Genomic DNA, 10838 nt, shown 5'->3' on the forward strand with positions numbered 1-10838 from the left:
TCACCATTTCCTAGGTGGTAGTAGATACTTCGATAACGACCCGCAAACAAACAACTAAAGCTCAAGCACACCCTCAATATCCAACACTACCCCGTTCGCCTCTCAGCTCACACAAATCTCCGTCGTACACCCCTCCCCCGGTTTAGCACAATACCCACAACTCTCATTACAACACACCTCGCCCAACGCACACACGACGCCGCTGGGACCGCACTTGGGCCCGAAAGTTCCGATTCCGATATCGCCGCAGACCTCCTCGGTGCACCCTCCTTCTTCTCCGGGCTTGATGCAGTATCCGCAGCTTGGGTTGCAGCAGGTCAGACCCTCGGCACAGACCGTCGGCCCGCAGACTTCACGAGTGTTGTTGTTGTTGTTGGGCTTGTTGTTGTTGTTGTTGTTGTTGTTGTTGTTGTTGTTGTTGTTGTTGTTGTTGTTGTTAGCGGGGCAGGCGGCGGGGAGGGACAGGGAGGCGGCGGTTGTGAGACTGAGGAGGGTGCCTAGGATGATTGTTCGGAGGAGAGGCATTGTTGAAGGGATGATGAAAAGAAAATTGGGGATGGTTGTATTGTGTGTAGTGTTCTTTTACTTTGCTTGGGAAGAAGGCTTGGAGGGGGGACGTTGGAGTCTAGACGGCGCAGGGTTGGATGTTGGAGATGAGTTTGCTTGATGGTGTTGCTTTGCTGGACAAAGTAGACTACCTGAGCAGGATTGACATTCAATCTCCATCAACGAACGCTAGACTGTTGAGAGGGAAGTGCAAGATAAGCTATTTAATGCTTGTCACATAGGCCTTCCGGTTCAATTACTACAGCAACACTCTTCGACGGGCCAACTCAGTCCGAAGCTTACCGCGACCGAGCTTGGGCAACGACGCCACCGCACGCCGATGTGTCCAACGAACGGGCTAGATGTCGCCGTGGGTGGTTTGCCGAGACTCATATAGCAAATCTTATTACGTCGACCGCTCTTGGGCGGTGTATCAAAGGACCAGCGCTCCTGCGTCCATTGGTGTACCCAACTTGAAAAAGATTGGGTTTCTGTAAGCACTGTTCACAATATCACCCGGATGAATGGAGGTTATGGTAAGCTTGGTATGTAGTAGCTTCCTTCCTGTGATGTATATACATATAGCAATGCTCCTCCGAAACTCCTTCCCTGCTCCTCAGGTATAACCATCTCCCAACTAAGTCCGCCCATCCGCCCGTTACATCACCAAGCAGGCATCGACGGCCCGGGAATTGTGTAATTCTTGATAGTCGTGTACGGGTTGAAATAAATCCCCGGATCCGTATTCTTATACAGCTGCGTGCCCAACACACCGCTCGGACTCTTGGTACCCGCCCCGGTGATCCGGATATTGAAGCACTGCGGGTAGTTCTGGGCGCCGTTGAGCGAGCCGGCCCCATGGAGCGCGATGATCTCGTGGCGGAAGACGTAGTCGCCCGGCGCGATCGAGCGGGGCACCGTGACGGACCAGACGCCGCCCCTGTCGATCAGGTCTTGCGACGCCCACTTCTGCGTCGCCAGGTCGATGTCGGCCTCGTGGATCTTGACCCAGCGCAGGCTGTTCTTGTCCGCCTTGGTGCAGTCGCCACCCGTGCACTTGGCCACGTAGGTGAGGATCGGCCCGTGCGGGTGCGGCCAGGTCGCCGGCCAGTTGAAGGTCACGGTGCCGCCGGCGGCGACCGAGGCCGTCAGCGTGCCCGGCGACGCGTTCTTGTGGCAGTTGATGTCGGGCGTCTGGTAGGCGTTCGGGGCTACAAAGCCGCTGTCCAGGTTCTCGGCATACCACGCTGCGATGTCGGGGACGGGCTGCTTGTTGACCTTTGCGTAGTAGTAGTCCAGGATGAACCCCTGATGCAGCGTGCCGTCCGTCTTGAAGCTCGTGACCATACCGTGGCCCAGCGCCGTCGTGGCCAGGGCACTGACAAGCGCCGCTGAGAGGGTGGCGTGTGGCACCATTTTGTGTCGTCCTTGATGTGGGCGGCAAGTGGGAGTCGAAGGAGGCTTAGGTGTCCGGGGCAGGCTTGGTTAGAAACTTCACCTTGTCATGAGGCTTGTCCATTTTATACATCTTGACTGCTACTGTCTACTAGTCTTGTGCACCGGCGACTGTCGGGCAGCGGATGCCGGGGCAGCCGTCTCCAGCCCTCCTATCTAGAGTGAAGGAGAGTAATTTGAGTGGTGGAATTTTGCAGCAAGCCGCATTACCATGCCCCCGGTATCTCGGAGGATCGAGAACAACCTCTGAACAGGGACCAACGTGGTGATGCGGATCGCTTCGTTCCGCCTTGGCCATGCACACTTATTGCGGCTCCCCCTCGCCGACGCATCGAGTCGATCGTTGGAAACCAGGATCAGGGCCAGGCGAGGTAGCCGCGGAGTCTAAATCCAGCTTCACCAGATGTAGCATCTACGGTTGCTGGAATTGATGCCTTATCTTTCCCGTTCTTCGTTTTCCAGGTCACTGAATGGTCCCTAACAGATGCTCGGATCGCCTTCTGTGTTACTTCCACAAGACACCTCTACAGCATGCGGCAACCAACAACGCCGGAGGCAATAGGCTACGAGTTAGCGCCCATCAATGCAGTAGAATGGAAGTTTCTGCGAGAAAGGCTTCTTACAGCTGTCAACAATAGCTAAGTAGCCGTTTGACCCTGTTCATTGCTACCGGCCAGTGACTCATATTTCGACCTCAGCACCACGTTAAGCATATATAGTGAATTCAAGTGCTCGTGTATCCATTCACCTCTCCTGACACTTCACTACGGAGCCGTAAACAGGCAAGCCGTGAGGTTACGCCGTCACGTGGAAGGGAGATAAGCCTGGGACACGCCAACCCCAGAAAAGACCGCCAGCATTAGTTCGACAACAGCCCGGAGCTCTTTGCTAGGAAGCCAGAGGTATCGCTGCCAAGCTCGCCTGGGACAGCCATGAGCTGCCTCCCAGAACTCGCCCGGAATTAGCCGCTATATTTGGTCAGCGGATTGGCTAGCTCTCGCCCAGGAAGCTTAGTAATCCCCAGGGTTCTACCCTACTTACGTGATTGTTACTCGGTACTGTCCATTTTCCGGACCTTCAAATTGGAGCTTGGAATGACCCCAAGGATCCAGAAATCATCGAACTCCAGGTTGATCTCGTCCCCCGATGTCGTACACGTGGGCAAGAATGTAAGCATTGTCGCTGCGTTTGTGATGACCGCGTATCTATATCAATTGTCAGTGCTAAGCCACCTCGCCACCACAAGGCACCATTGTCACGTTCAACAGCTATACTGACATTTTTGACTTGAAGCTCACTGACGAAGAACACCCTGCTGGGCGGGCCCTCGGTTGACTTCACCTCGATATGGTACGTCGTTGCCGTCGACCAGTTCGGGTACGGCGTCACTCCCTCGATCTCCAGCGCCCGGGCCATTGCTCCGAACGCGTCCGTGTAGGTGAAGTCTGCGCGTTTCCATTCGTCTCCCTCGAACGCGGGAACAGCCCCCGCCACGATCGTAGGCTGCTTGTCCAGTTGTGGTAGGACCAGTCCGGGAGACCGTGTGATTCGAACAACTGGTATATCTATGAACGGAGATTAGTGAGAGGAGTATCAAACAAAAAGCCTTCGGGGGGTGAGTAGTAGTACCTCTAGCTCGCCTTTATAGCCGAGATCCTTGTTCTGTTCTTCCCTGGTTCGTGTGTCGATCCGAAGCGGTACACTATCATGCGGTTCGTGACACGGCCGTGGCTCCTCAATCTCATACCGCCGTGATTCGTGATGCACCCATGGTTCCTGATACGGTGAGGTTCTGTACTCCGGCCTGGACCTCACGCAGCAACAGCAACCCACCGCGGCCGATAGAAGTCTTAACCCCGCTCCGACGGAGAGGACTATAAGGGCGGGGCCGCCATGTTCACTGGAATTGGCCGCCCTATGCACACCATCATTCATCGATAGTATCCCGAGCGTGCCAGCTGCAATGCACATCAAGCTAGTAATAGCAGGCGGGAAGTAGTGCCATCTGGTTAACCTGTCGGATATCGACGTGGCAAGGACAAGAGAGGCATCGAGTACGATGGCGATGACGACTAGGGCGACGCTGGCTTTGCTTTGAGAGGCGAATCTGGCTTCCGTATCTCGGAGGACCGAGGGGCTGAGGCTGCTTAGCGTAGCATTCCACGAGGATACGATCCTGTCGACCAGCTGCTTCTCGTTGCTGCCGTAGCGGTCCTGAACGGACTGCTTGACGATTGTGAGCAGGTCTTGCGTGGGTGGTAAGGCGCGCCGACAGCGGACCTCATGCTCCGTCTCGTAGACGTCGCATATCCCTGTATGTGTATCCTCATTCAGTATGATGGAGTCTCGCAACAGTGTAGTGGAGTGAGGGAATGAGTCCGTACCTGATGGTCCCCAGTACCAGTAGGTAGGGAGGTCGGAGGGGCGAAGCTCAGCAACATCCCGGGTGTCATTGAACGCTTGCTTCTGAAGCCCCTCTGCCAGCAGCGTTACGTTGACTCGGTAGAGGGCGATGTCCTCGAAGGTGGGCGACACGCATCCGAGCAGAAACACAATGTTTGCAACCAAGCTCACTAAATAAACGTCATACTGTCAGCATTCTCCCATATGTACGGCTGTTGGAAGACTGGCGGTTGGCCAAGGTTGGATAGAAGGGATGTTGTCAGGAAGAAGCATCCAGGGGAGAAATAGAGGACAGCGGCATGCGTCCGCTTAAAACAACTTACAGAAAGTGAAGCCGGTGAACCACAGATGCAATCTTGCCATAGCAACCAAGCAATGGGATCAAGGCCGTGAGAAGAACGAGAGTGTCCAGATTGTCGAAGAAGCATGCGACATCTCGCAAGGTGTCAGAGTGACAGATAATAGATCCATGAATAAGGCCTGTCCCCTCCTACAGCTGATATACATTCAACAGTCAACTTTCAAGCCACGGCGGCACTGGTCCGACCCATTATGCAGTTTACACTTCCCAGAATATCCGTTGCCTTGCTAGTACGGAGTACTACCTCAGCACCACCCGCCGGCAAGTCTGCAGACAGCCTTGTAATTTTATGGTTTTCGGGACAGTAGGGACTGGGCAGGATTCCAACCTTCAGCTCTCGAGCTCAAGGCGAATAGAAAGAGGTTGCGAGACTTGGCATCACCGCTCCCGGCCGCTCCGCGCTTCCCGGCCCAGCTACTAGCGTTTCGCTCTCCTGTGGTGGCTTGAATCTGTGTTACCACTGCTGCAGAAAGCGTCGAAGATCTGCTACTATAGGCTCAGGGGGGTTGTGCATATAAATCTTCCTTATCTGCTCAAAAGGGTCTAGAACTGGTTGCTCTGAGGACAAGAAACCGCCCCCTTTGAACAACAATAAAGACGAGAAGATGTCGCTATTATAGGGGAGCCGAGAACGTAAATCCGGAACTAGTACGGATCCGTATTTCACTTTCATTTTAGGTCGAGTTGTTAACTCAGTAGGAATCTAGGTCATACACTGAGAAGTTTTCTATGGTTGAAACGGTAGGGAACGCGTTTGCGCTTAGTTTTCACTACTCTGCTTTTCAGCTCCGTTTTCCGACATTGCTATAGTATAAATTTATTGCCTTGTTATGACTATAAGTTTCACTAAAACGCGTTGCAATCCCTCTCTTAGCCAACTAAACTCGTTTGTGACCCTCCTCTATATATCTTGGCTAATGGCCGCTTTTATGTTCATATATATAGTAATATAAGTCGGACCCCCCCCATTTGGACGACCCCAGATTCGGACCGCTTGGCAAATCTTAGCCCGCAAACCCACCCATCTTATTCAACACCGTATATCGCAGTCTATTTAACCCACCACAATACAGAAAACCTCTGATTCTGCACTTTCTGACCCGCTCTCTTCAGCCATAGAGTCATCTATACGGCCGGACTCAATCTGCGCCTGGTGGATCTGTTCAATCGAAGCGAACACGCTGTTCGGATCAAGAACTACCTTCTTCCTCCTCGACGGCCGGGCTGCTTCCAACTATGCCTTCAGAGCTTCGTTTTCCTGTCGTAAACGAGCCAATTCGAAGTCCTTCTTATCAAAAGCCTTCTCAACCTTCTTGAATAAAAGCCTGCGTATAGGGAGGTCTTGTTTCCGGATGGCCAGGCTGTTCAGTTGACCATGTAAATCTGACTTCTTCTATAGTGTGCTAAGGAATGCGTTGGCGGCTATTGTCAAAGATTAGGAGGGTTAAATAGGTGCTGGGGTTTATATGTAAGCTATCTGTTTGTCAATCCCGGCTATATTGACCGGCCATAACCTGGATACCCTCTACCCTGCTTTGATGTTATAGGCTATAATAGCTTCTTTACGAGCTTCTATAATATATCTGATCATTATCTGCTTGCCTAGCACCGTCGATTCGGACCAAGAAGTCAACTTGTTAAGGAGTTTCCGGTAACGTATCTTATAAGCGAGCGAGATATATAAGCGAGCGAGATACTCTCTACTACTCTATAACAACTATCCTCAATTGCAACGTAACAATACTAGGAACCAACTAAAATTACATTAGAGATAGCTGAATCAGACCCTTCTGCAACCTCCTGGCATGTACAGGCATTATAGCTAGGCTTGCCGTATATACTATAGCACCGAACCTTTATACAAGCCCCCCCTATACTACTACTATCCTGCTCCTTTTCTTGCGCCACCTCCCTAACTATAGCCTTCTAGTCTAGTTGATCCTTTATATCTTATACTATAAGCGATCCTCTAAGCTATACGCGTGTTCTTTTGGCTCTCTGGTGCTTGCTTAGCGCCTCGTTAGCCTTGCAGAGCAAAGACACCTCTGCCTAAAGGAGGGCCACCTAGTGCATTATACCCATCGTACCCTTGGTAAGCTAGTCCATAGCAGCCAACATCGAAGTTAGGGAGCTATTTTGATGGTTGGCAATACAAGTCTTGATAAGCGTTAACTATAAGTTAGCTTCTCGAGGGTTGTATAGCGTTTGGAATACCCAAGGTTATAATATGCCGGCCTGCGAGTTCAGGGGCGTTGGTATACGGAGCTTTACATCTAGCTTAGATAGTACCTTCTCTTGATTGTATAGTATAAGGCTAGCACCTATAAAGCTACCCTGGATATTCTTCCCCGTCATCAAGGCGAAGAAGGCCTCTATTACGAACCAACCATATAACAAGACCCGGTGGGGCACAACGGAAACAGGCAGAACCAATCAGCAGGGGAGAAAGCTGCAGGCGGCCGCATGGGGACGACCCGGGTAGCTCAGGATCGCCGGCGAGCGAGAGCGATCATGATAGACTTGGGTAGCCGTCTACCCCAGGCGATCGAGGGTAGACCACGGTAGCTGGCGAACGACGGCGAGCTGGCAGGACCGGTTAGGTATATAGTCATTCATTACGGAGGGCTCTGGGAGTCCTCCAGTGAGCAATACAAGCAATAGCCTATACTTATTATACAGACATTGCGACAAGCATTGTTATGAACCTTTTGGCTTCACCGAGACCTACAGTCCGACCAGCAGTTACCTTCGACCAGCGAACCCTTTCAGAGGCAGGACTGCCTATGGTTTCGTCATACGTTGCTTACTCCCTTTGACTCTGTTACGGTTCAGATCGAAGGTAATATCGACCATCATAGCGCCTTAGATACCTAGCACCCTAGGATCCTAGGGCCAGACCGCGACCATATAGTAGATATAGCAGGTCATTGAAACCCTCAATACGAGGATTGCCTAGCTTAAGGCTTAGAATAATAACACCTAGGTCCTTAAGACTCTTAACGATAAGATCACCTAACTTAAGGCCGAGAACGGCAATATATAGCAACTTATTAACGAGGCCTATAACGGTAAGCCTAAGGATAAGGCTAAACTCAAAGCACCCCCTAAGTATAGAGGCGATAAAGAAGGACTTACCGGATTCCTTATATCTATAAGGGCCTACCTTAAGTATTACCCGGACAAGTTTATGGACGAATCCACCAAAGTTATATTTATTTCCTTGTAACTCGAGGGGAAGGTACTTCGATAGTTTAAACCTACTCTTAAGGATTAGCTAACCAATAGTATAGACGCTTAAGACGACTTTACCATTGAAATTTTTAAATCGTATAATAAATTCGAGCAGGAAATCCAGAAGGTATTTAGAGACTATAATAAGAAGCTTTATATATAGGAGCTACTTGTATACCTAAGATAGATAAAATCGGTGGCTCCCTATACTATATAGTTCCGCTAGGATTTACTTCGGTATAAGATTAATGATAAAGGTCTTATATAGTTATTCTATAATAGCTTAAAGGAAGAAGTCAAGGATAAACTATACTAGAAAGACCAACCCGATACATTTAACGAATATATCGCTATAGCTATATATATCGACAACCGGATTTATACTAGGCACTAGCAGCGCAAGGGATATAGAACGCAGCCTATATTTGTTAAAGCCAACAATAAAAAGAAGTAACGTGGTTGATAAGCGAATGCTCCAGACAAGCGAATGCTCCACTTTACCGCGCCTATATAACACCTTCTCCTTGCATATATTTTCTTTGCAACCCAATATGCATCCAAAAGACGACGAACGCCGGATAATCTTAGCCCTCCAAGCTCTTGAGAAAGACTCTACTTTGAGCCTAAGAGCTGCAGCTAAGATCTATGCGGTTTATTATACTAAGCTAAGCTGTTGTAGGCGTAGTATATAATTACAACGCGATATTCTAGCCAATTCGCGGAAGTTGACCAATTTAGAAGAATCGGTCATTGTTTAATATATCCTCGACCTAGATTCTAAAGGGTTTCCTCCCCGCTTATCTAGTATAGAAGATATGGCAAATCGACTATTTGCCGAACGCAATACGGGATATATCGGTATACGTTAGGTATATAACTTTATCAAACGGTACCCCGAGCTTACTATATGTTTCAATCGGAAATATAACTACTAGAGGGCCTAATATAAAGACCTAGAAATTATTCGGGGCTGGTTTGCGCTTATATGGAATATAATCGCGAAGTACAGTATCCAGGAGGTAGATATCTATAACTTCGACGAGACTAGGTTTCTAATAGGCGTTATTGCAACCTCAATAGTTATTATAAGCTCCGAACGTTATAGTAGGGCAAAGTTAAAGCAGTGTGACGAAACCACAGGCAGTCCTGCCTCTGAAAGGGTTCGCCGATCGAAGGTATCTGCTGGTCGGACTGTAGGTCTCGGTGAAGCCAAAAGGTTCATAACAATGCAAGTCGCAATGTCTGCACAGTAATGTAGGGCTACCTTACTGCTTGTATTGCTCACTGGAGAACTCCCAGAGTCCTCCAGAACGAATGACTATATACCTAGCCGGTTCTGTTGGTTCGCCGTGGTTCACTAGCTACCGTGGTCTACCCTCGATCGCCTTGGGTAGATGGCTACCCAAGTCTATCGTGATCGCTCTCGGTCGCCGGCGACCCTGAGCTATCTAGGTCGTCCTTATGCGGCCGCCTGCGGCTTTTACCCCTGCTAATTGGTTCTACCTGTTTCCGTCGTGCCCCACCGGGTCTTGCTATATGGTTGGTTCGTGATATAATATCCCCTCTCTACGTCTTTCGTCTTGGAAGACCTAGGTTCGCCGACATTCATACTTTAGCGCCAACACTCCCAGTTCCCGTCGTAAGTCCTTCTGTCGCCTTAACCCTTTTTCTGTTTCTTTTCGTTATAGCTAATCCCAAGGATTATAGTTCCTATGACTTAAAGCGTAAGCGCCGTACTTTCGCAACGAAAATCGAGCGATCGGGCTTCGAAGTCGCCATGCCTTACAAGCGTTGTTGGAATACAAAGCCCCAGAGGCGTTGCATAATGATAGAGGGGTTGAGCAAGTGCTCGAACTACGTTCGGGCAGGCAAGAAGTATAGCGGGCCTAACGTAGCCGATACATATAAGTATTATGCTTGGGGTATTTTACTTAGTTGCTGATAGGTGGTAGTATTATCCAATTTATCGGAGCAGGAGAAAGTGGCAAAGGATATTAAGGAAATAGAGCAGGTATTAGCCGAGACCCTAAGTCGCTTATCTTGTCTTTGTTCTTAGTAGCGTTTCTTTTGCGAGCGTAGGGTCGAGATATTCCGTTGTGGAATGACTCGTTTGGAGGAGGAGGAAGAACCTGATTCCCCGAAGCCGATATCGGAGGAACAGTCGTTGGTCGGTCAGGCATAAGCATTAGGTGCTGCCGGTATAGTTAATTGGGAGGCTATAGGCATTATGCCTTATAGTTCTGCTGGCGCTGTTCCTGATTTCCCTAGGGGTGGCTTCGACTGGTTGCTCCGTTCTCTAGGTGGTAGTGGCAATAAGGTCCCTGCTTCTTCTAGCGCTGGAGATCCTGCTTCATCCGGTAGTGCCGGGGGTTTGTAATGGTGGTTAGGTCTTGGTCGCGCCTGCCGTATGTGTTGTATTATAGTGTTGCTGCCTATAGCCGCTTTTTCCTGCCTGGAGTTCTTAATCTAATTCTCGTTGTCTATCTTCTAACAAATGAAATAGCTTAGTAGTATAGCTTGGTTATTATACCCGAGTGAGTGCTCTAGGAGATCGTAGGTTCGAATCCTACCTACGCCTTATCTCTATATAAGTGGCTTTACTATAGGGTAAGGCGACTTATACGGAGATTTTTATACCTTTCTCCTGGCCGATCTAGGTTCTGCCGGTGGAATTCTCTTAGTTTTTCCGCGTAGTTAAGATACTCTGCCGGTTCCTATAAGTTGTCTTCTGGTCCAAAGTCGAGCTATTTAATCAAGTACTCTAGCCTTCTATTGGCTATTTGCAAGTCCAAGATTTCCTTAACGTCCTATTCTTCTTCTTTATCCTCGGCTTCGATGTCCT

At 49.6% G+C, this 10838-nt stretch overlaps 3 protein-coding genes and 1 non-coding gene across 4 annotated transcripts; 1 reads left to right on the forward strand and 3 right to left on the reverse strand.

The window, feature by feature from the left end:
• Window positions 1-73: 73 nt before the first annotated feature.
• On the reverse strand, window positions 74-525 carry B0T15DRAFT_549644 (uncharacterized protein; the record flags this gene model as incomplete). The annotated part of the gene is made up of 2 exons (XM_062870224.1): window positions 74-132; window positions 192-525. 2 exons carry the CDS (start codon window positions 523-525, stop codon window positions 74-76), a joined length of 393 nt encoding a protein of 130 aa, XP_062723578.1.
• Window positions 526-1076: 551 nt separating this feature from the next.
• B0T15DRAFT_522585 (glycoside hydrolase family 61 protein) lies at window positions 1077-2151 on the reverse strand. Its single transcript, XM_062868639.1, has one exon. The coding sequence runs from the start codon at window positions 1960-1962 to the stop codon at window positions 1210-1212; it is 753 nt and encodes a 250-aa protein (XP_062723579.1). The 5' UTR covers window positions 1963-2151; the 3' UTR covers window positions 1077-1209.
• A 965-nt stretch (window positions 2152-3116) lies between these two features.
• Window positions 3117-4767, reverse strand: B0T15DRAFT_490410 (uncharacterized protein; the record flags this gene model as incomplete). The annotated part of the gene is made up of 5 exons (XM_062866678.1): window positions 3117-3206; window positions 3280-3504; window positions 4060-4313; window positions 4386-4574; window positions 4728-4767. The coding sequence occupies 5 exons, from the start codon at window positions 4765-4767 to the stop codon at window positions 3117-3119; spliced, it is 798 nt and encodes a 265-aa protein (XP_062723580.1).
• Window positions 4768-10497: 5730 nt separating this feature from the next.
• Window positions 10498-10574, forward strand: B0T15DRAFT_t42. Its single transcript has one exon. It is a non-coding gene; the product is annotated as a tRNA-OTHER (tRNA).
• Window positions 10575-10838: the final 264 nt, after the last annotated feature.

This window comes from Chaetomium strumarium (genome assembly GCF_033439665.1).
Source record: "Chaetomium strumarium strain CBS 333.67 chromosome Unknown B0T15scaffold_2, whole genome shotgun sequence".
Classification (NCBI taxonomy): Eukaryota; Fungi; Ascomycota; class Sordariomycetes; order Sordariales; family Chaetomiaceae; genus Chaetomium; species Chaetomium strumarium.

Bases quoted from the DNA above. Each gene is read 5' to 3' on its own strand.
- B0T15DRAFT_522585 (XM_062868639.1), bottom strand. From the start codon at position 1,962: ATGGTGCCACACGCCACCCTCTCAGCGGCGCTTGTCAGTGCCCTGGCC.